General features: G+C 32.5%; 1 protein-coding gene across 1 annotated transcript in view; it reads left to right on the top strand.

The window, feature by feature from the left end:
• LOC132730251 (uncharacterized) overlaps window positions 1–14,756 on the top strand; it is a 56,167-nt gene extending 41,411 nt beyond the window's left edge. Inside the window, exons 12-16 of the mRNA XM_060716131.1 lie at window positions 8,200–8,258; window positions 8,450–8,504; window positions 11,224–11,409; window positions 12,749–13,060; window positions 14,078–14,756. Of these exons, the coding sequence (XP_060572114.1) occupies window positions 8,200–8,258; window positions 8,450–8,504; window positions 11,224–11,409; window positions 12,749–13,060; window positions 14,078–14,124 (659 nt within the window). The 3' untranslated portion in view covers window positions 14,125–14,756. The remainder of the gene's footprint in view (window positions 1–8,199; window positions 8,259–8,449; window positions 8,505–11,223; window positions 11,410–12,748; window positions 13,061–14,077) is intronic.
• Window positions 14,757–25,923: the final 11,167 nt, after the last annotated feature.

Genomic DNA, 25,923 nt, shown 5'->3' with positions numbered 1-25,923 from the left:
CTGGAGTTAAATTTCGAGCCAGCTCGAATATCGAAATTCAAAATGTTCAAAAGCCGAATCTCGAGCTAGAATTGAATTTCAAGCCAGCTCGAAGATCGAAATTCAAAATTTTCAAAACAAGAATTTCAATTTGATTGAACTGTTTTTAAGAATCAACTTATTGCAACCAATCTTTTTAAAACTGTCATGTTTTCAACGTTCAATTTTTGTTGAACAATTGACACTGGCGTGTACGTTTACGTTACGTTATATTATATCACACTGCAAATGAATTTCTGTTAGTATTCATCTTTTTAACTTTTGTCAGATTTGTTTTTTTAACATTTATATGCCTCAATGTGAAAACATTCTGATGATATTGTAGATAATGAATAAACAAAATCTTTAAAGATAGACATTTGACACATGTTCTTTAAATATCAAGTTTACTTAGTTTATTTCACTGCAAGACAGTTCCATTTGGGGAAAATTTGGGAAATATAAGTAGTTTTTTTGTCTGTACATGCTACTGATACTTTTGAGGATCTTTTGATGTTGATTTGTTCTGTTCACTGACCATATAATCAGTATGCAATTGATATGTTAATAAAACCGGAAAATATTACATTTATGTAAAGCTTTACTATTTTATATTTTCTGATAAATGTCAGATCAGACTATTTCTTTCCTTTAAAAGAAATTCGTAATTCAGGATTACATCTTGGCAGAAAACGTATTTGCAAGAATACGAAATTTCTTATTTTAGGAATTTACGGACTTTTTATAAAAAGATCCGTATTTAAGTAAAGTAAGGACTTCGTACAACAAAGTTGTCGTATATTTCGAATGTACGAATAACGGAATATTAGTCATGTACGTATTGCATGATATACGGCCTGTATACCTCCGTATTTTAAATTTCAGACCTATTTATAATAATTTTTGTAGAATTCCGTACACTTTCGTGTATCTGAAGCGGTCATAATGTCATTTTAGCGGAATTTTAACACAAAATAAAGAGAAAAAAACAACCACACAATTTCCGTCGAATACAGAATACATTTTAGATAATGTGTTTGCCGGTGGCGTGGTAGTACCCGTAACAGTTGTGTCAAGGATACGTTTTGATCAACTTTGACGTCGTGTACAAAAATTGGCTGAAACTATTTAAAAAAAAATCAACGGAATCTAATCTGAAATACGTCAACATTTTACACGACGCTACTCAAAAGTTCGCAAAGTGTCGAGTTCTATACCCTAATTGTATTTTATGTTAATTGTTGGCTGAAGTATATATTATAATGAGAAAGAAATTGTTTGGTGGAAATTAATTTTAGGATTTGTGAAAAAAGTTTTTATTTAAGGTTATAACTTTTCTTACGCGGGGCAATATCTACTTTAAATTCAGGCGGTGATGCGCCAAACCTAAATTACACGTTGAAACTTTGTTGTCGGGTACTATTTAAATAATATAAACATGGAAAAACTAGTCTAAAAAGGATTTTTCGATTATATGGTTGATGTTGGGGATCGGAGATTTGTCCTGGTCGTTTCGAAAGTGAATTTTGACTCGATATAGCTCGACACCAATCATAATTATATTTCATAAATCTCTACCTGAAGTATCTGAAATAGATCTTTTCTTGTGTTTTCGTTATTACTCTCATATATTTAAACAATTGTAACATGAAATTAGGAGCAACCTACATTCGATGGAATTGGTGATGTTTAGCCTATCATGCAAGTATTCCGAGTATTTCCGAATATCTTATCCGCCATTTTTTTTTATCTCTAATCAAAGTAGATTTTTAGCTCACCTGACCACGAAGTGGTCAAGGTGAGATATAGTGATGGGGCTATGTCCGGCGTGCGTCGTCGTGCGTCGTTCGTCGTCAACAATTAGGTTGTTAACAGTCTAGCAGTCACAGTTTTGATTGGATCATTGCCAAACTTTGTCAGAATGTTTGTCTCAATGAAATACAGACCGAGTTCGAAGATGGGTTATCTCCGGTCAAAAACTAGGTCGCAGAAGCTAAAAATGAAAAAAGCTTGTTAACACTCTAGTGGCTGCAGTTTTGATCCAAATATTCTGGAAATTTGTCAGGAAGGTTGTTTTAATGATTTCTAGGTCAAGTTCGAAGATGGGTTATCTCCGGTCAAAAACTAGGTCACAGGAGCTAAAAATAGAAAAAACTTGTTAACACTCTAGTGGCTGCAGTTTTGATCCAAATATTCTGGAAATTTGTCAGGAAGGTTGTTTTAATGATTTCTAGGTCAAGTTCGAAGATGGGTTATCTCCGGTCAAAAACTAGGTCACAGAAGCTAAAAATAAAAAAAAGCTCGTTAACACTCTAGTGGCTGCAGCTTTGATTCAAATGTTCTGAAAATTTGTCAGGAAGGTTGTTTTGATGATATCTAGGTCAACTTCGAAGATGGGTTATCTTCGGTCAAAAACTAGGTCACTGGAGTTAAAAAATAGAAAAAGCTTGTTAACACTCTAGTGGCTGCAGTTTTGATCCAAATATTCTTGAAATTTGTCAGGAAGGTTGTTTTGATGATATCTAGGTCAAGTTTGAAAATGGGTCATCTCCGATCAAAAACTAGGTCACAGGAGCTAAAAATAGAAAAAGCTTGTTAACACTCTAGTGGCTGCAGGTTTGATACAAATGTTCTGGAAGTTTGTCAGGAAGGTTGTTTTGATGATTTCTGATCAAGTTCGAAGATGGATCATCTCCGGTCAAATACTAGGTCACAGAAGCTAAAAATAGAAAAATATTTTTAACGCACTTGTGGCTGCAGTTTTGATCTAAATATCCTGGAAATTTGTCAGGAAGGTTGTTTTGATGATTTCTAGGTCAAGTTTGAATATGGGTCGTCTCCAGTCAAAAATTAAGTCATATTGCCCAAATATGGAAAACCCTTTTAACACACTTGAGGTCATATTTTTGACTCAATTGTCATCAAACTTGGCCAGGATGCTTGTCTAAGACATTGCTTGGATGCGGTTGATGGGTCAGGGGAGCGATCCAGGGCCATCATGGCCCTCTTGTTATTTATTCAAACGTGATGATTTATCAAAATTGTTATTAAAAAGTATTTTTTATGTTCATCAGCGTTACTTTAGTTCTTCTCAATGATTATCTTATTTATTTACTGAATTTCTACATCATACTTCTACCGGAAGTCTTCTTCAGAACAGAAGACTGCCACTAGCAACAGTCTGAATTTTGTTGGCGCTTTACAACATGTTTCTTTTTTTCAAAAGCGTCTTCAAATATAGTACCAGTCTAAGAGTTTCAAATTGGCGGGTCCAGCTAACTAAGGCTTTTCCTCAAACATGTTAAAATTTTAGTCTTACTCTGAACTAAACAAATTTTCTTTTTACTATATGCAAAGAAACGTTTAAAAAGACAATTCAGTTCAATTCAGTTATTCTTTTATTCATTGAAAACACAATTTCATATGAATATAAACAGCTAACAAAACAACAAAAACTTCATCAAACATAGGTAATAAACAATTACAAGATTGACACAATTTTAACACTTATAATAATGAATAATACTATATGCAATTTTTGTTATACCATTATAAAAAAAGAAATGACAAAAATAAAGAATGACAATTGACCAAAAAGATCTCATTTAACAACTAATAGGATTTTCTTATAAAGTAAAGCTAATTTTGTATATTTAACATGATCTTTACTGTTTATTAGTTCATTCAATTTATAGGCATTTGAGTGACAATATTTATATTTCCTCAACATTTTTGTTCTAATTTCTTTAAAAGTATCACATTCAAGTAAATAATGAAATTCATCACCAATTATATTTTTATTACGATGAGTACAGGTTTTAATATTCTTTCAGTGCCAGAATGGCAGCCATTTTCTATAGGGAGATGGTGATTTGTAGTTCAAAATTTGAAAAGATATTTTATAAGATCAACAGGTAGTTCGTCTAAATATTTTTCAAACTTGCATTCCTTTTTAAACATACGATAAACTAAACATTTAGGAGATGTACATTGTATTCACTGTGTTGTAACATTCATACAAAAACAAATCATTTAATTTGGTTTTAACAACATTTTTGAACTTTAACAAATTACTAACATTCTGATATATAAAATACTCAGACAGTCCCAAATTATCAAGAGTGTTCTTGACAAAGTTTATCCATGGAAACTTACATATATTGTTAGAATGTAATGCTAGAGCAGTATTGTAAACTATTTTACATATTTTGTCAATTCTAAATGACAAAAGTTTTGACAAGTAGCACTCTTGAGTGCATTTGTATAGAAATAGGCTTTATCCCTAATTCACCATAAATCATACAGTTCGGTGTAGGTTGTTTAAGACCAAGAATTATTCAATTTTATTCATAACTATTATTTGTTATCATTCAAAATCATTCGAACATTATGCAATTCGAACCAATATTTAAATGGCCATATTCTCGGCACATATTGTTTTGAATTAATTCTTATTTTACCAATCATTTCAATTTCACTTGTTATCCATTTTATTTCGCCTCGACCAGATGTTTCAATCTTTGTTGCAACAGACAAACATTTCAGAATTTAATACACATACCAAGAACATGGAGAAAAAATAATTAGTGCTTCGGACTTTCAGCTGTAATAGAGAACGATTTTTGATTCTGATTTTGTACATTAGTTGTGACTGTTCACATCATTTGGCGACGTCTTTGATGTGCAGCACCAACATTTAACTTGTTATTATTTATTACGACTGTGTCATTCTGACTGTGCACCGTTTCTCATGTGTCGATGTTTTTCTTTTCTTCTGTCACTGCAATTGTCCAAGATATATATAGTCGCTGTGTTCATAAAAAGGCATTGAAAATCCCAAATTTAAAATTCTGACTTTTCCCTCGGGACTAGGATTTATATGAAATTAGGTGCTACCTATGGCGCGGAAAGCTCTAAAGAATTATGATTTTAGCATAACATGTTTTAGTGTACATGTAAACCAGATCTTTCTTGCAGGTATTTTGTACCGTAAACAAAACGAATAAATTGGTGGTGTTTAACCTATCATCGGAGCGCTCGGTATATTCCGAAAATCTCCGAATGTAAAGGGGGACCACTGCGCATGCACGGCGTTGGGAAAATCCCGTCCGCCATTTTTTTAATCTCTAATCACAGTCGTTGTTTTAACGTTATTTTTTAATGTGCATATTAATAAAAAAGGATATGTTGAAGTAGTTTTTATTTGTTCGGGTCGTCAGACCAAACAAAAAATGGTAGCGAAATTTCAGAGCCTAATGCTGTTAATTGCAAATGCCTAAAGTAGTCCACTTTTTTGAAGCGGTTACTTCCCTCAATAAGTACACTAACGCCGAAAAATTTAGGGGAGATCAATGCGTAAAGATTGTCAAATGACAGGCCCATTAATTTTCAAGCAAAGTAGTGCCCGAATGGTCGAATATTTCTAATATTGTTTCATTCTCTATAGATATACATGCTTACAGTAAGCTCCATGAGTATTAACATCTGTGTTTAGCGTCGAAATAATAAGAGTTAATAACCCAAATTTAGAATAATATGGTTTTCTTCAGATCGTTAACTTATAATTTCACCGTGGCCGAGGGGTTTGCACGCTCGCTTATGAATCGAAAGGTCACGAGTTCAAATCCCCGTTGAGGCACCTCATTTTTTTTTAATTTTAAGTCAAATAAACATTGAATTGACTATCAGTGTTGCAATTAGTCTTAGCCAATTTACTACAAGAAAAGCATTGATGCAAAGCATCAAAGGGCGTCCAAGCAAGAAATGCAGCAAGTGAAGATGAACTACTAGACATATGATGACAAGATATTCTTATAAACTTACAGAAATGTATATCACTTATGAATGAGCGGACGAAAGACATTGTTCATTATGAACTTTGATTGGCATGCTAGAGATTAGAATCTTACTTGTTATTTCTTTATGATAAGGTATCTGTTCACACTTATATTACCATGTTGATCATGTTGAGCATAATTGTTTATTATACAATAATTGTAATATCTATTAATTTGAATAAAAAATACAATTTTTATGAATATTGTCTTCTTTTCTTTTTTGTGTTTAATGTGCTACTTTAATACTGAGCTTTTACTACTTTTTTAATTAAAATTGTAAAATAAATTTTAAGAATTCAATTGACATATTGCCCCGACGATTATAAGTCAAAACTTAACAGGAAAAAGTCAGTAAATTATGGTTTATCTTTCAATATATAATATTGTAAATTCATAAACCATGTACATGTACATTTGTATTTTCTTTATCATTTTTTAAATGATCAATCAATTTAATAATTCATAAAATCTAATTTGTAACTTTAAATAATTCCTCGGCATCTTTACTATACACGGATAACAAAGGATTTAATTCATGTTTCAAAGTTGATAATGTCATATTTATACCATAAAAATGTACCTTTTTCTCAATTATTGTACATATTTATTGTTTTTATCTCATATAGATAAAATGAAACATGCTCTTGTTGTTGTTGTTTTTTTTAATTGTAACGATATCAAACATCTACTCCAAAACCGGGAGAGACCGGACAATAAACGTGTGTTACTATTCGCCGGTCGTCAAAATAGACCGAAACAGACCAGGAATTACCGATAGGAGTGATAAATAGTTATATCTATAAATAGATCTTCGGAATATTTAGGTCATCAACTGATCATTCTAGGATACATGTACAACATTAACATACCATGATAACCGATTGTGTACTACAAAATGATAAATAAAAAACACGAAGAGCGCGATTTATTGACGGAAAAAGGTTATTATTTCATTTGAAAATGTTTGCATTGCGAAATTCTCCAGTTCGCTATTCATTGTAACATATCGCGACATTTCATTCTTAATTAATAATCAAGCACCCTCATACCGATCGGAATGATCGGCTTTTATTATGACCAACTAAAAGGCTCGAGAAGTTGCTGTCGCCCTTTCACAAAATCTGATTTCTTTCCATAAGGGCGATCTCGTGTCATTGGCAGTTGAACTTATCAAATTCGTGCTTTAGTTTAAACAAGTTTTATTGCATTAAATACATGTATACAAATAATGAGTATATATCGAAATACAAATGCGTATGAGAAAGTCAAAACAACAGAAGAATTTCGATTTTAACTGGCTCGAAATTAACTCCAGCTCGATATTCGGGATTTTAGAATTTTAAATTTCGATCTTGGAGCTTGCTCGAAATTCATCTTCAGCTCGAAATTCAGCTTTTGAAAATTTTGAATATCGATCTTCTAGCTGGCTCGAAATTGCACTTCAGCTCGAAATTCGTTTTTTTTTTTAAATTTTGAATATCGATCTTCGATCTGGCTCGAAATTCAACTCCAGCTCGAAATTTGGGTTTTGAAAATTTTGAATTTCGATCTTCGAGCTAGCTCGAAATTCAACTACAGCTCGAAATTCGTTTTTTCTTAACTTTGAATATCGATATTCGAGCTGGCTCGAAATTCAACTCCAGCTCGAAATTCGGGTTTTGAAAATTTTGAATTTCGATCCTCGAGCTGACTCGAAACTCACTTCCAGCTCAAAATTCGGGTTTTGAAAATTTTGAATATTGATCTTCGAGCTGGCTCGAAATTCAACTCCAGCTCGAAATTCGGGTTTAGAAAATTTTGAATTTCGATCTTCGAGCTGGCTCGAAATTCAACTCCAGCTCGAAATTCGGGTTTGAAAATTTTGAATTTCGATCTTCGAGCTGACTCGAAATTCAACTCCAGCTCGAAATTCGGCTTTTGAAAATTTTGAATTTCGATCTTCGAGCTGGATCGAAATTCAACTCCATCTCGAAATTCAGCTTTTGAAAATTTTGAATTCCGATCTTCGAGCTGGCTCGAAATTCAACTCAAGCTCGAAATTCAGCTCTGGTTTACTTTGAATTTCGATCTTCGAACCAGCCCGAAGTTCCTAGCTAGCTCGATATTCGCTATAAACTGAATTTCGATCTTCGATCTTCGATGTCAATGCTAACTTCTAGATACTGTAACTGTGGTGATATTCATCATAAAGCAAGTAGCATAATATTTTATAAAGCATTTAAAAAAATCAGCACTTGTTGTCAGACTTTTTCGTAGTAAACATGGGGTCATATGAAAATTTGTTTGAAAATGAAGATGCCATAAATCAGTATGCCGTTAAGTGTTTCTTGTTTTCCCTTTCCAGACAAGCCAATACCAAAATACCTTGCTAATTCTGAATGTTTCGGATGTCTTGAAAACGAGGTAATTTGCTCATTTAAATACAAATTTACATAACTGTTTGTAAGAAGTACAATATTGTTAATGTACAATTGAGCCGACAGATATAGAATAAAATTAATTGAAATAAAATAAATAATTTACGTAACTCATCTTGCAGTATTGACCTATTTTAATTAATAGATTTTTCGGCTTTATTCATTATTTTTTTCCAGGTTTGGTGCATATTGATGAATGCTTCTTTGTGCATGGAAAAGGTTAAGTGCATCGGTAAGTTTGTCGTATTAAATTGATGTATCGAGAGCAGAGTAAAACAAAACGTAAGTTTCTTGTTATAAGAATGTTAAACAAAAATACCAGTATGGTTATATTAGTACATGTATTTGAAAAAGTGGACCGTTATGAATATACACTAGTAGTCTATGCAAATAGTATTGCGTGCGCATGTAAGTAAGTGTTCGGTATAAGTATGTTTGCAAAGTGTATTGGTATGAGTATGTTTGCAAAGTGTATTGATATTACTATATTGGAAAACGTGTTTTGATATAAATATGTTGGCTAAGTATATTGGTATTATTATTATGCCAGCATAGAATATTGGTATGATTATGTTGGCAGATGGTTTGGTATGTGTATGTTTGCCAAGTGAATATGAATGAAAATTTCTGCAAAGTGCATTGGTATGACTATGGTTGCAAATTGATTGGTATGGTTAGGCTGACAATTTGTTTTGTTATTAGTATGTTGACAAAGTGCATTGGTATGTGTATGCTGGCAATATATATTGGTATGATTATGCTGGCAAAGTGTATTGGTATGATTATGTTTGCAAAGTGTTTTGGTATGATTATATTTTCAAAGTGTATAGATATAAGTAGGTTTGCAAAATGTATTGGTATAAATATGTTTGCAAAGTGTTTTAAGTATGATTATGATGGAAATATGTATTGATACTATTATGCTGGAAAAGTTTATTGATGTGAGAATGTTTGCAACGTGTATTGGCATGAGTATGTTTGCAAAGTGTATTGATATGACTATGTTTGCAAAGTGTATTGGTATGAGAATGTTTGCAACGTGTATTGGCATGATTATATTTGCAAAGTGTATTGATATGACTATGTTTGCAAAGTGAATTGGTATGAGTATGTTTGCATTGTGTATTGATATGAATATGTTTGCAAAGGGTATTGATATGATTATATTGGCAAAGAGTATTGATTTAAGTATGTTTGCAAAGCGTAGTGATATGAATATGTTTGCAAAATGCATCGATATGAGTATGTTTGCAAAGTATATTGGTATGAGTATGTTTGCAAAGGGTATTGGTATGAATATGTTTGCAAAGGGTATTGATATGAGTATGTTTGCAAAGGGTATTGAGTATGTTTGCAAAGAGTATTGGTATGAGTAAGTTTGCAAAGGGTATTGAGTATGTTTGCAAAGAGTATTGGTATGAGTAAGTTTGCAAAGTGTATTGGTATGACTATGTTTGCAAAGAGTATTGAGTATGTTTCCGAAAGGTATTGGTATGAGTATGTTTTCAAAGTGTATTGGTATGAGTATGTTTGCAAAAGGTATTGAGTATGTTTGTAAAGGGTATTGATATGAGTATGTTTTAAAAAGTGTATTGATATGAGTATGTTTGCAAAGTGTATTGGCATGAATATGTTTGCAAAGTGCATTGATATGACAATGTTTGCAAAGTGTATTGGTATGATTATGTTTGCAACGTGTATTGGCATGATTATATTTGCAAAGTGTATTGATATGATTATATTTGCAAAGAGTATTGATATGAGTATGTTTGCAAAGTGTATTGGTATGAGTATGTTTGCAAAATGCATTGATATGAAAATTTTTGCAAAATGCATCGATATGAGTATGTTTTCAAAGTATATTGATATAAGTATATTTGCAAAATGCATTGATATGAGTATGTTCCCAAAGGGTATTGGTATGAATATGTTTGCAAAATGTATTGGTATGATTATGTTTGCAAAGTGTATTGATATGATTATGTTTGCAAAGGGTATTGAGTATGTTTGCAAAAAGTATTGTTATGACTAAGTTTGCAAAGTCTATTGGTATGACTATGTTTGCAAAGGGTATTGTGTATGTTTCCGAAGGGTATTGGTATGAGTATGTTTGCAAAGGGTATTGATATCAGTATCTTTTCAAAGTGTATTGGTATGAGTATGTTTGCAAAAATTATTGAGTATGTTTGCAAAGGGTATAGGTATGATTATGCTTGAAAAGTCAATTGATATAACTCTGTTTGCAAAGTGTATTAAGTATGTTTGCAAAGTGTATTGATATTGCTATGTTTCCAAAACGTATTAAAAAGATTATATTGGCAAAGTGTATTGGTATGATTATATTGGCTAAGTGTATTGATATGAGTATATTTGCAAAGTGTATTGTGTATGTTTGCAAAGTGTATTGATATTAGTATGTTTGCAGAGGTAATTGGTATGACTATGTTTGCAAAGTGTATTGGTATGATTATATTGGCAAAGGGTATTGCTATGATTATGATATGAGTATGCTTGTAATTGTATGTTTATGATTATGTGCGAAATGGTAATTAGTATGATTATGTAAAGTGTATTGGTATGTTTATGATGGTTAAATCATTAAATGTATTGGTATGAGCATGTTTGCACACTTATTAGAAAGGATACGCTGACATATTATATGAATATTGATATGAGTATACTGGTAAAAGTTAGCTTATTGGAATGAGTATGCTGGCAAAGTAATTTGGTATGAGATTGTTGACCAAGTTTATTTATTGATTTCAGTGAGAAGATTGATCAATATTTTACTTTAAACCTTATGAGTATGTTTGCAAAGTGTATTGGCATGAGTGAGCTTAAATTCACTTTTAAACGTCACGAAAATTCTAAATTTTCTTTTACCCTGGCATGATTATTTGCTGGAAGAAAAAAAATTCGTCTGTCAAAATATGTAGTTTTATTTTTTACAGAGACTCTTATTAAGCTACCAAAGTTTGCAAACGATACTGATTTTGTGCTTATTAGTATTCTTGTGGAAAGTGATACGGCAGACTTTGTCATTGACGAAATATTTAAGGTAGCCATCAAACAACAGCTTGCCGAACAAATTATGTGTCCATCGAATATATTAACAAGGGTAGACATTGTTCACTTAGGTAAGAATTAATACATATTACATTGTTACAATGACGTGCTGTATACTTTTATGTGAATAAACTTTTGTGCTGCTGTGTTCCATTCTGCATAAACTAACGGGACAACTTTATAAATATACACAAACATATTAATAATAGACTTATATCTATACAGCAACATTGACAACGAAGCCGCCCATAAGAGTAATACTCATTTGGAATGGGGCAATATACGGGTATGAGGGTTGTCATAACCATAACTTTTGTTTAGAAATTACGTAACAAGTACAAAAAACGTAATATAAGACAAGTTTTTTTGTTGTTGGACGTCATGTGGTTACTTTCTACAAGGAACGCTTGAAATAAATGAACCTGTAAAGTTGTGGTATTAAAGACTTCCCAACCCTTAAATTTCTCTCAAAATTGTATTTTATGTTGTTTCCCCGTAATGGCGTACATAATATTATTTTAGAAATCATTGCAAGAACGTTAAAGGATAACTTTAAAAGTTCACTGCCTAATTAATACTTCTGCGGATGTAACTTTATTCTGAATTACCTCTGCCTTCCCTATGTCGTCAATAAACAGTCAAAATGAGTCTTGTACTTTTTCAATTTTGAGTTATTCGAGATTTTTAATTTCTTATATATCTTATTTGAACTGTAAAAGTGTCTTGCCAAATTACATATGAAATTATGAATTATCGATCTATAGAAATCCTTATGAACGCCATACTTCTTATGCTTTTTCTTCTTCTCTTTTTTATCCACGGCTAATTCCTCTATGTTTGTTTTTAATAACTCTAACGATAATATTATGGTGGTATCTGTTTTGTTGAAATTTATCTAAAATTTTAACACATGCCTGTGATGTTTGGACTTCATAACATCTGATCGTGGGTTAGAAAGTCACTCATGATATTCGTCTTTTAGGAATTCTCATTCTTTAATATTGATGTTTCTTGATTGTTATGTAACCGTGTTATGATTTTTTTATACGAATAGATAATTGATTAAATGATTTTAAAGCCGGTACTATGATAGAATTTGCTTCTTCTCTGGCTTCATCTCTTATATTCAGCGACGAATAACTGTGTCTCAAAGAAATGAATGACCTCTCCTTGAATACTTGAAATGACATATTTTAGCAAATTGTAATTACTTCATCCGATTGAACCCCTTAATAATATCAAAGCCCACCTTCATTCTGTATACAACATGCCATGATTAAGGTCAACAATTTCATAAAAAAATAAAGAATGAAAGGTACATAATTAATCAAATTTTCTTTACATGTTTTGTGCATTTAATTTGTTACCGGTTGTTTTGTCATTTTTGTTCTTTATTTCCATGGCAACTAGAACAGTTACAATATGAAATAGGATTGCAGATCAACAATCAAAATAACCTAACCGAACTTAAAGAGTTCACCATGAAACTGTACAAGCTCACTGATACTGGAATTCTCAAATTTGTTACTCAGAATGTGATACTCACTTCAGTACAGGACAGTTTTTTGTATCAACAGCGGATATATGGCTACACAAAGGAAGCAGACAAGCAGACAGCATCGTCAGTAGGGACTGTAATCATCGTCGGGGTTATTCTGCTGTTAGTTTTCATCGCCCTCTGTTTGACCTTGTCTCTGTCGTTGCGTGCTAGGATAACTTCTAGTAAGTTAGCACATACCTAAGCAAATGTATCTTATAAAAGACCATCAGCACGAGGAAACAATTCAATTATCTAGCTCTTAAAAATAGTAAAACAGACTACAGACACCTGTTTATAAACATCCATTTATATTATATTTATATTAAATTCTCAAGTACGCTATTCATTGTACATATCGCGACATTTCGTTTTTAATCAATAATCAAGCATCCTCATACCTATCGGAAAGATCGTCTTTTATTATGACCGACTAAAGGGCTCGAGAAGTTGCTGTCGCCCTTTTACAAAATCTGATTTCATTCCATAAAGGGCGCCGCGCTTCAGTGCGGACGCCTAAAAAACGTCAACTACAATGTTAACATTTGCTGACGTCAGTTTAAAAAAGCTAATTCTAACACGACCCGCATTTTTCCCTGTTGAACATAGAAGAACCGAAAGTGTGTATTATTATGCAACAAAATCACTGGTGACGTTCTATATTTAGACTTGTGACGTAATCGTTTTATACATGTGACGAAACTATTAAAAATGCGAGGCGCTGTTAATATGTACGGAAACAAATCAGGTGCAATTTAGCTTATTATAAGGTACGACAAGATTTATTGTTAATGTCGTGTTAGAATCGAAATAATATATCCAAATCGGTGATTTAATCGCATGATAACATCACTGTTTGTCGTTCGGATGCGCATCGTTATATCACTCGGGCTACGCCCTCGTGATATACTTCCTCGCATCCGAACTCCAAACAGTGATGTTATTGAGCGATAAAATCACTGTTTGGGATATATTATTTCTTAAATTAAGGATTGTCTTCTCACGGCGATGGGCAATTATTAATTAATTATTAATACATTTATTTATCTTTGATTTATACGTACAAGGAAAACCTTATCAAAAGTAGTTAACAAATATTTTAAACATATTTAATATCACAAATTAACAAGTTATATTTTCCAGGTCTTCCTTAATAAACTTTCAAACGATAAGATGATTATCAGCGTTTTATTTTATTCCAGGAAGACATGTACATGGGTATAAAATAACTCAAAAGAAGCAAATATAGAGGATGTGATAATAGAAACATTTTGTTTTTATTCAAATAACGATAACTGCTGGATCATCCCTCTTATAATGAACTTATTCTGACAGTCTCAACGATTTTGATTTTCTTTTATTGAACATATAGATGTGTATTCTTCAATGACTAAAAATATAAAACATAACAAAAGTGGAGTGTTTCTTTCTCTTTGCTATGTATGCGGGTTAAGTGAATAAATGCTTGGGACAAAGCTAAACAATAACTCTAATAAAGACAAAAAAAAATTCAAACTGAACGATAATGGCATTCAATTTCATGAAAACGACAAAACCGGTGTTTAATATATGTGAACGATATTGCTGAATAAGTGTAACAAGACTTTTTGCTGACGATAGCTCTTTATTCGTTTCCTCTAACGATCTAAATTACATTGAAAGTACTCTTAACTCCGACCTTGAGAAATAAATTGTCTAAACAATGGTTGGTTATTTTTAATCCAAATAAAACAGCAGTTATGTTTTTCTCCCAAAATCATTGAATCAAACCTTCGTTATTTTTTTATAATATCTCTCAAGATTTCGTTGATAATCACAAACATTTAGGATTAACTCTTTCTTGCGACTTGAAATTGCACGAATATATTAATAATATTTCAGCTTCTGCGTCAGGAGTATTAGGCTCTACACCGCACCGCACTTTGGGGTAAAACGCAATTTGGGGTCCAACCCCAAAGTGCGTTCAGTACTTTGGGGTCCGACCCCATAGTGTGTTACGCTCTTTGGGGTCCAATTTCGACCCCAAAGTGCGTTAAACAGGTACATATGCATTTTTTAACATCAGGCAAACGACCGCACTTTGGGGTTATAGAAATTTATGTTCATTATATCTTAAATAATATATTGTAGTCAAAGCCAATGGTAAACAAAAAATCAAGGTATTAAATAGATACAAACATGTGCCCTGAATTTTAGTAGAATCAATAGGGATTTAAATGGTCTTGATTAGTAGGTGAAATTTTCCATTTATTTTAAAAGAATGTACACTTTTCATTTACTCCATTGTTTTTAGCTAAATGTATTATTTTCCCGTATTTTATTTACACATTTTATAGAAATATGATAGTCTTAGCATAGACAAAGGTATAAATTCTGGAAGTTTTAGTAAGACATTTCAGTAAAAAATGTGCCTGATAATATGTTGAAAGAGCCATTTATTTAGCTAAATGTGACATATAAGAAACTTGACTAGGACTGTGTAGATGCGGCTTTAAGTAGTAGGCCGTACAGGCAGTACTAAAAATATCAACTATTAAAATAGTCGCACATTAAGAGCGGAGCTGCAGAATAATGTAAAATTCTCACTGGGGGTATAGAGGGGATTGTGGGGAATCTATCCCCCCGAGGGTTAAACATAACGTTTTAAAGGCCCATTATACTTTTATTTGTTTTCTCAAAAGCTTTTTATTTTGATGTTCTTCTATATTATCAAAAAAAAACAACAACAACACATTGCCATCTTTTACATCTGTTGCTTTTTGGCAATGAGTACAGTTATAGTGAATTAGTATTTTACATGGAAGTCAAATACTACAGTGTTTTGACTTGTTTTATGATGTTTGCTCTTTCTAAAGAAGTATATTAGATTTTCCATAAAAGAAAGTTTGTTGATAAGCTTAATAATGTATTTGTAAAAATCACTATTTATAATCCGACCAAAAAACTTGATGTTTCACCAGAACATTGCAATAGAGTATATTTATAGTTCTTTGGAAAAAGATATAAACTGCATTTTATTTCATTGCAAAGTTATCAAGTATATGACCGACAGAACGGGATATTTTTCGCAGCATCTTTTAATTCTAGGAATACAATTTCTGTACTAGAGTATTTTGAACGGTGGCATAAAGGGACATTTGTATTTTTTTCATACTTCTTTTTTGTTTTTCGTACATATTTTTTATTTGTTTGTCGTACATATATTTTTTAGTTTTGAATACATACTTTTTTTAGTTTTGCATACATATTCATTTTTAGTTTGCATACATATTTTATTTAAGATTTGCATACATATTCTTTTTTATTTTGCATACATATTTTATTTTAGTTTTTTTGTACATATTTTATTTTTATTTTTTCGTACATATTTTTACATGACGCCATTTGCAAAGTAGAGGTTTGGATAATTACACCATTTGTAAAACACCATCTTTAAACACTTCGCCATCTGTAGATAACAGTACCCCATTTGCAAATGCCAACATTTTCATTTTTGGAGGTATCAAAAAATAACAACACTTTTTAGTATATATTTATAGTATCGGCGGTAACCCAAAGAAAGGTTCTGCATATGGTTTCGATGCGGTTAACATTTGTCACAAGGTGCCTTAAAATCCTTCATGGGTTTCGGAGATAAGGAGCGGATATGAAACCAAAGTCTTTATCCTTTGACCTGTAGGTGTGACCCCGACCTTGAGCCGGCACACCTGGCATATACGTTCTGCATATTATCTGGATGTGCTAAAGAATTCATAATTCTCAATTCTCAGGGGATGGGGTTGAGTTGTGCATATTCATGGAATAATAACTGATCACCATTCAACAGCCCTTTCCAAATAGACATTAATGTAATAGTATATAATAATAAAAAACAATAATTATATAAAATACAGAGACTGGGCCGATTCCTAAAATGGGCCAGAATGGGACCAAACCACTGTGCTAGTTTTATACTCAACTATGGGCTGTTATGAGATTTGAAGGCTGTTTTGATTGGCTAAAATATGTATTAAAAACAAAAATAAAATATGTATAGAAAAACGAAAAACAAAATAATGCAAATGTCACTTTTATGCCACCGTAATTTTGTTATATGAACACAATTTTTAGATATTTCAAGTGGTAAAATTAATGAAACTTTTATCACTTTAGCATCATAAAGTATTGACCGCCATCTTGAACCTCCACCTGAAATATTCCAATGTCGCAGATAGAAAATAAGTCACGACTCAGTATTTAAGCAGAACTCAGATGACACCTTTAGACCTCTTGAACCCAAAGTGCGTTGATATGTAGCATATTAACGCACTTTGGGGTCAATTTCTCGATTTTGACCCCAAAGTGCGTTGGACCCCAAAGTGCGGTGCGAAGTTTAACGCACTTTTGGGTCAAACCCCAGAGTGCGTTTGACCCCAAAGTTCGGTGTTACAAGGCTCTATGCTTGCTTTAAAATTCCAACTCAAAAGATCTATTTTAAACCAGATTTATATATCTTATATGCGTCCGATACTTGAGTATGCATATCAATAGTTTGGGATGGGTTTGCTGAATATGAAAAACAATCACTTGAGCAATACAATTCGAAACCGCTAGAATTATTACGGGTGCAACTCGGTCAGTATCGATAGATTGCTTGGTCAAAGAAGTCGGGTGGGTCTCACTCTCTGATAGGCGAAAAATTCAAAAACTTGTAATTGTTTATAAAGCTATAAACGGTTTACTACCGGACTATTTTTTCCGCCTACTGTTTCAGAAACTACTTTTTATCCTTTGCGAAAAAAACAGCAACTATGTAATTATAGCTAGACGCACGTTTTTACCATCCTCAATAACCTCGACCCCAATATACGAAACTCTCAGACACTCAATTTATTTAAATCTAGACTAAAAAATATATATTTAAAGCACTAACGGTTCCGAAGCATTATTTTTATACTTATCAATAATACATACGCGTTTAAGAAATAAATGTAGTAATTAAAATAACGATTTATATAATAACCATTTGCGCGAAGACCCTTTTTCGGTCGTGAAAATTTAGAATACGAAGGTAACGTTGACATTTTTGAATCAGTTCAAACATTTATCAAGACTACCCATCGTTTTGATAATATTTGATTTTCATTTTGTTTTTTTCTAAAATGTGTTATTCATATTTTAATCTAACTTACTTAAATAACAAATATTTATTACCAATCTATCTCCAAAAAACTTCAACTATTTTAACAACTACAGTGAGATCGAGATGGCAACCTGTGGATGGATCGCACTTCAAAATCAAAATTGTACATTAAATTTTATGAACTGTTCCAAAATGAAATACATATTTTAAAGTTTATATGCATGTTAAAAGTAATTATTGTGACCTTAAAGTATTTTCTTCTGTGATATTAATTTCTGGAAAGGACATAATCTAATGTTGTAAGAACTTGTTGCCCAACCCATTTGCATTTTGGTATATACTCATTATTTGTATGATATGTTTGTACACATGTAATTAATGCAATAAAATAAGTTTAAGCTAAAAGTTTAGATATTATGTAAGAAAAAAATGAATACGCCGTAAATTGCATAGTTTGTAAATGAAATTAGAGCCTTCTCGGGATTTTGTTTGTTTGTTTAATTCTCTCTGTCTTTGTTTGTTTACAACCCAGTTGAGTAATTGAATGGCTATTTGTGTTAAAAATCGGCGGCGTTTATGGTCGCGTTCAGCTTTATTTTTTTACAGAATCTTTGTTTAGAAACAAAAACTTGCACAATACGCTAGATGACACAGACGAATTGATATTTTGATGTATTTAGCGAGGAATATTTACACAAAAGTATAACTGACATGAAGATTAACAAAATAAGGTAGGGATATTCCTACGTCATCAGTTAAAATGGCGGCGGAAATTACCGATCGCGTTACAGAAAAATCTGTTTAAATCATGTTTTTTGTGTTTATTTTTTTTATCTTAAAACACCTTTTTATTGTGTTTATTGTAACCTACGTATCGAAATGAATATAAAACAGAAAAGCATGCCTATCTTTAACCACATACCTTTAAGCACTCAAGTGTGACCTTGACATTTAAGGGTGGAGTCTAGCTGTTACATTTGACACATTTTCCCATTATCGTCAACAATTGTGCAAGTAATTTCAAAATCCCTTGAACAAGAAAAAATATGGACTGCCCTATAAAAGATCACGTTAAGCTTTGACCTCTAAGAGTGGCCTTGATCTTAGAGATAAGGGTCCGGGTGTTGTGCATAACACATAAACTTATTCTTGTCATCATTTGTGCCAAGTAATTTCAAAAATCCCTTGATAGATGAAAAGTTATGGACCGGGCTCCACAAATACTCTCGAACAGACGATTTTGACCTTTTATCACAAAGTGTGATCCTGATCTTGAAGGTAGGTGTCTGGATGATGCGCATGACGCATCATCTTCTTTCTGTGAACATTTGTGCCAAATATTTTCAAAATTCCTTGATGGATAAGAAAGTTATGGACTGGAAACAAATTATACCCTATAACAGACTATGTTAATGAAATATGACAGTGAAGAAACAATGATGCTGTTTTTGTACCAACACAGAAAATTGGTTCCGTAGTTCAAAATAAAAATATACCAGATACCTGAGTATCAATGCCAGACTTCATTTTCATGTGAGCTACACACATGCCAAGTTAAATATCAATGGTCAAATTTGTTATGTAGAAGCTGTAAATTTTTTGCAAACAAGTGACCTTAACCTTGCTCCCAAATATCTAAGAAACAATCCCAAGCTGCATCTCAATACAAGCTGCCAACACATCAAGTTTGGTGTCAACAGGTCACAGCAAACCAACGTTATTACGCGGAAACTGAATTTCTTTTCTGTACGAAATCTGCTGTGGTCATAGTATTATTTTTACAATAAGTTTGCTCTTAAATTTGGTTTGCTGATCATGATCTTGCAACTACATAATAAGGTAAAGAAGCAGACGCTTGTTTTGGTCTATTATGTTTTGTTTAGGGGTGAGTTGTCATACGCAAATTTACAATTTATATGCATTTATCATTTTCCAATGATTTTTATTATTTTAAATACTTCTAAGATTGTTTTAGAAATTTATTGTTACATATAATTGTAATATGTCCGATAAACGGCATATTTTTAATGAAATTAAATTAGTTCACACCTTAATGTGTATTGATCACGTGATGGTTTCAGCCAATGACAAAACATCAACATAGTTGGGCAAAGAAAACGTTTTGCAATTAGTTACTGATAATCCTTATGTAGCAAACAAACTTTGAATTGCAAGTATTAATTTCATATTATATTTTCGGCAGAAGAAACTATTCGAGGAGGACCAGGCATTTTCGTATCGTAAGATGGCCGCCGTAACAGTATCACGTGATTATCCCAAGCACCACCGCGACTTAACGAGGGAATTATGAATTTAGCTAACCTGGGCGCATAGGATAGGAAATACCTTTTTATATTTATTTGTGATAAATATTTACAAACTTATCTTTTGGGTTTTATTGGATCAATCGATAATGAAATAATTTTTTTTGTAAATAAATAACAATTTCTCAAATCTGTGACTATTATTTTTAATATCTTAAATATATTTGAATGGTTTTTAATGCTCTGTAAGATCAAAAAAAGAAAGAAAAAGATCGTGTCGTGTTACGTATGTTTTTAATCAACTGATGACCAGATTAACGAGTTCAGAAAACAAAGAAATAGCGGGAAAAACGGGGTTTTATTGTTATAATTTCTATTTCTATGGGTTTGCAATATTTTCATATGATCTGACCAGTGGAAGATGTGTAATTTTGTGTTAATGTTTTAAAGCAGTTAATTGTTCATGCATTCTTCTTTTTTTGAAATCACTTTCCTCGTCAGAAGGCATGGAACTTTAATATTTTGATACATTTATTACATTCCATGAAGACGTTAAAAAAATATAAAATATCTGATGACATGTTTGTTTATTTAATATAACAGCTTTCATGCAACAAGCATTTTAAGTCTTCACAGGAGTAAGTATGCAATCGTACCTATATTACATACGAATGTATTTAATATTTTTCTTGTTTCAGGAGCAGTGACCTTGACCTTGTTCGCAATCCCAAGTTGTCTCTTGATATAAGCTACCCACATACTGATTTTGGTGTAAATAGGTCTAAGAAAACTCAAGTTATTATGCGGAGACCTAATTTCTATTTTTAGCAAAGGTTGACGCCCGCCCGCCCTAGTAGTGTTTTGGTATAAGCTACCCACATACCAAGTTCTGTGTCAAAAGGTAAAAACAAACTGAAGTTATTGAGTGGAAACTAAATTTACAATTTTAGCAACAGTGACCTTGACCTTGATCAAACACATCTGGGTATCAATCCCAAACTGCCTCTTGATATAAGCTACCTATACACCAAATTTGGTGTCAATAGGCTTCAACAAACTGAAGTTATTAAGCGGAAACTGAATTTCTATTTTAGTAACAGTGACATTGACTTTGATCAAAAACACTTTGGGAGCAATCCCAAGCTGCGTCTTGATATAAGCTACCCACACACCAAGTTTGATGTCAATATGTCTTAGCAAACTTCGGCATTACAATAACCAAGTTTTCTTTGAAAACCAGATTAAAAAAGATCAAAGAAAAAAACCACAATGACAACCCAGAATGAACAAACGAACAGACGGACATCAGCCTATTTCTTTATCCCCCTTTTTTTCCAAAAGCCGGGGGCAATAAAATCTCACTTCTAACGGCAAGCAGAACCATAGTGTATTCTGTTGGCAGGAAAATCATTATTCATGAATTACTGAAGGATCGGTAATAAGTCACTAATTACCACAAAATGGCATACTTTAGACCCTTATTTAAAAAAGACCTTTCTGTACATGTAATTAACAACAGACCTAAAAAATTTGAAATTAATGACAAACCTGTACGATTTTTTTCAACCTCTTTCTTATATATTAGCAATGATCTTTTATAAGAATCACCTCTCTTCATCATTATGATAAAGACTGTATGGCTGAAACTTCACCACTTTTTGCTGTTATAACAAACAGCCGGTCTGAGCTCTCTTGTCCTGTATATATTACTTGTCTGAACATTTTGTACCTTCACTACTTTCAAACAGTTACATGACAGAAGTCATCTGAAAAAAAGCAAAACAAAATTTAATGTCTTATATATAAAAGATCACGCACAAGTTATCAGTATTTAAACAAGCAATTTATATCAATTTACCGCAGTTTTGTCTGCAGAGATGATACATTTTGTTAAACAATGCAGAATAAATCATTTTATAGTCTTTTTAAAGGTCCATAATGCTTCATCTTTATTTTTCAAACTTTCTTTGTACTTATATTTTTGTAAATCTCAATTAGTTACTCAATGACCATGTAGATATACTACCTTTTGCTCCTTTTCCCTTTGAAAATTGGTATAATTAAAGTAATTAAGTAATATGTATGGAAGTATAAATAATAAGACTTTGCTCATATTTTGCTGCATGATGCACACACTACAGTCTAAGTACTAGCTTTCGTTTTGCATGCACAAGCATAGAGTGGAATGGGGAACCCTGCACTTGTTTGCGGGATCAGGAATTACCTTCTTTAAATACAGTATCGATGATTGAGCTCAAAATCATTACTAAAAATAAATTCCAGTTATTGGCATGTGTTTTTGACCCTGTTAATCATCCGCAGATAAGTTCATATGGCAGTGATCATGACACATTAGTGCCATTCCATGTAATACTGCGTAAGATCCCAAACGGCCCAGGGAAAACAATGTTTGGGCCTTAACAAAAAAAAACAAAAAAAAAAACAAAAACAAACTAAAACTGAAAAAAAAGATACTGTTTAACAAGATTCTGTGTAATTTTTGTCTTCTATTTCCAAAAACTTCGTGTAGATTGTTTTAACAATTATTTCTCTTAATCATGAAAAGTGAATTAAGCACAATATACCTCAGAATGTATGGCCTCAATGTTGACATGTGTTTCTTCAAATTAAACAAAACTAATTTCAACTAAATTTTGTTAAACAGGACAACCATGATTTTTATCTTCTTCGGTCTAAGTAGCTTAAGGTCTTCAGCGTACCCGTTTCCATACTATGACATTACGTAATGTCGCATCAGAAAAAAAAAAAGGTTGAAAAGCGGCTTATAAAGTTTTGGAAGCAAGAACTACGGCCTAAGGAGTCACAATTTACATACCGTGTCTCTTTCAATATATACCCAATATATTTCTTTTATTATTTTTACTTTAGACATGATTTGTATTGTTAATAAAGACAATATGGTTCTATAATGGTTTTTATCATGCTTATGTGTCTTACGACAAATACCTGTGGTCAATGCAATAGCATTCATAAACTAGAACTATCACTAAATGTGATTAATACCCCCCCCCCCTCGCAAGACTGCTTCGGAAATGAGGATGTTACTAGTAACAGAATACCTTGTAAAGAATTGAAACAGAGTTATGGTTGTGGGCAATTACAGATAGTTGTGGTTCTTGTATGTTGCATTTCCTTTCAATGTGGTTGGCCATTGATGAAGTTTTATTGGATTACTCTGTAAGAAGTCCAGAAAGACAAGGAAAAGGAACAAAGGTCAAAAACTCTATAAATACCGAAGATTGAGTTATGGCTATTGTACACTGCACTTCCTCTCATTGCACTTGACCATTGTATGAAGTTGTATTGAATTCCAACTACTAGTTTTCAAGTTATGCACTGGACAAAAAAGTAACAAAAGCAATAACTGTAATTAGTCCAAATAGAGTTATTGTTCTTGTGCACTGCACTTCATCTCACTGCCCTTGACCATTGTATAAAGTTTCATTGAATTCCAACCATTAATTTTCAAGTTATGCACTGGACAATAAAAAGTAACAAAGGGCAACAACTTTTAAATTAGTCAAAAAGAGTTATGCTTTCTGTGCACTGCACTTCCTCTCAATATACTTGACCATAGTATATAAATAACACATGGGTTTGTGGGTAACAGTAAAAAATATCATCCCGAGGAAAATACTGTTACCCGAGGCGTAGCCGAGGGTAACAGTATTTTACGAGGGATGATATTTTTACTGTTACTCACAAACCCATGTGTTATTTATTTTATTACCCCGAACAAAAATACTGCGATGATTTGAAATTGTCAACTCAATTTAACTGTAACAAAAAATTAACCAAGAGTAAAATAACTATACCTTTTAAGTTTTAAGTGTACTTTAGGCCTACTTCAGAAGTTTTCTTTTTCTTTTATTCTTTATGCAAGTGATGATATCTACAAATCATAAACATACAATAAGCTAGGTTTTATTTAGAAAACAAAACACTAACCCATTTACACGGTTATGATCTGTGAAATCTGATCCTTCTGTTTCCAGAATATTCTTAGCATGGTTTTTGACAAAATAACGATGATATCCTATGTCTGTCCACCATCTCTGTAACGTTTCACTGATTAAAATTGTTAAATAATCCTTTGTTGCATGCTTAAATTGTCTGCATGTTCCAGTTTGTCACAAAATTATTTACATTGCAAGTACTTCCGTTGAAAACGGATGTTCACTTTTTGACTATTCAACAAAAATATATTTTATACAGGAAAAGCACACCAGGGTGTGAACTACTAAATTTTAATGGTGTCATAGATACTCCAGAGAAGAAATTGTCCTATCGGGGTTTAATGTCGAAAATAAGAATGAATCGAGAAAAAATGGCGGCCATTTTATTTAATTTTATTTAGAAATTAGACCACGTGACCAGATTTTATACTGTTAAAAATACTGTTATCTATGTAACAGTACAAAATTCTTAGTCACATGGTACACTTGCATTAACAGTAAAAGTAACTCCCAGAGGCCTATGGGAAATTAGCATTAAGAAAAAAGTGAGGGGTAATAATATGAAATAGTTTTGAATTCAAACTAGTAGTTTTCAAGTTATGCTCTGGACAAGGAAAAGTAACAAAGGGCAGTAACTCTGTAATTATTCAAAATGGAGTTATGGTTCTTGTGCACTGCACTTTCTCTTATTGTGCTTGACCATTGTATGAAGTTGTTTTAAATTCCAACAAGTATGTTTTAAGTTATGCTCCAGACAAGGAAAAGTATCAAAGGGCAATGACTCTGTAATTTGTCAAAATGGAGTTATAATTCTTGTGCACTGCATTTCCTCTTAATGTGCTTGACAACTGCATGAAGTTGTATTTAATTCCAACCAGTAGTTTTCAAGTTATGCTCCAGACAAGGAAAAGTAACAAAGGGCAATAACTCTGAAATTAGTCAAGATGGAGTTATGGTTCTCATGCACTGCACTTCCTCTCAATGTGCTTGACCATTGTATGAAGTTATATTGAATTCCAACTAGTAGTCTTCAAGTTATGCTCCAGACAAAAAAAGCAATCGAAAAGTAACAAAGGGCAATAACTCTGTAATTAGTCAAAATGGAGTTATGGTTCTTGTGCATGGCACTTCCCCTTATTGTGCTTGGTCATTGTATGAAGTTGTTTTGAATTCCAACCAGTAGTTTTCAAGTTATGCTCCGGACAAGGAAAAGTAACAAAGGGCAGTAACTCTGTAATTAGTCAAAATGGAGTTATGGTTCTCATGCACTGCACTTCCTCTCAATGTGCTTGATAATGGTATGAAGTTATATTGAATTCCAACAATTAGTCTTCAAGTTTGAGTCCGGACAAAAGAAAGCAATGGAAAAATAACAAAGGGCAATAACTCTGTAATTACTTTAGATAGAGTTATGGTTCTTTTGCACTGCACTTCCCCTTATTGTGCTTGACAATTGTATGAAGTTGTTTCGAGTTTCAACCAGTAGTTTTCAAATTATGCTCCGGACAAGGAAAAGTAACAAAGGGCAGTAACTCTGTAATTAGTCAAAATGGAGTTATGGTTCTTATACACTGCACTTCCTCTCAATGTGCTTAACCATTGTATGAAGTTATATTGAATTCCAACTATTAGTCTTCAAGTTATAGTCCGGACAAAAGAAAGCAATGGAAAAATAACAAAGGGCA

The sequence above is a fragment of the Ruditapes philippinarum genome, unplaced genomic scaffold (genome assembly GCF_026571515.1).
Source record: "Ruditapes philippinarum isolate M1 unplaced genomic scaffold, ASM2657151v2 ctg1655_1_1_1_1, whole genome shotgun sequence".
Lineage (NCBI taxonomy): Eukaryota > Metazoa > Mollusca > Bivalvia > Venerida > Veneridae > Ruditapes > Ruditapes philippinarum.
This window is presented reverse-complemented; position numbering and strand designations above follow the sequence as displayed.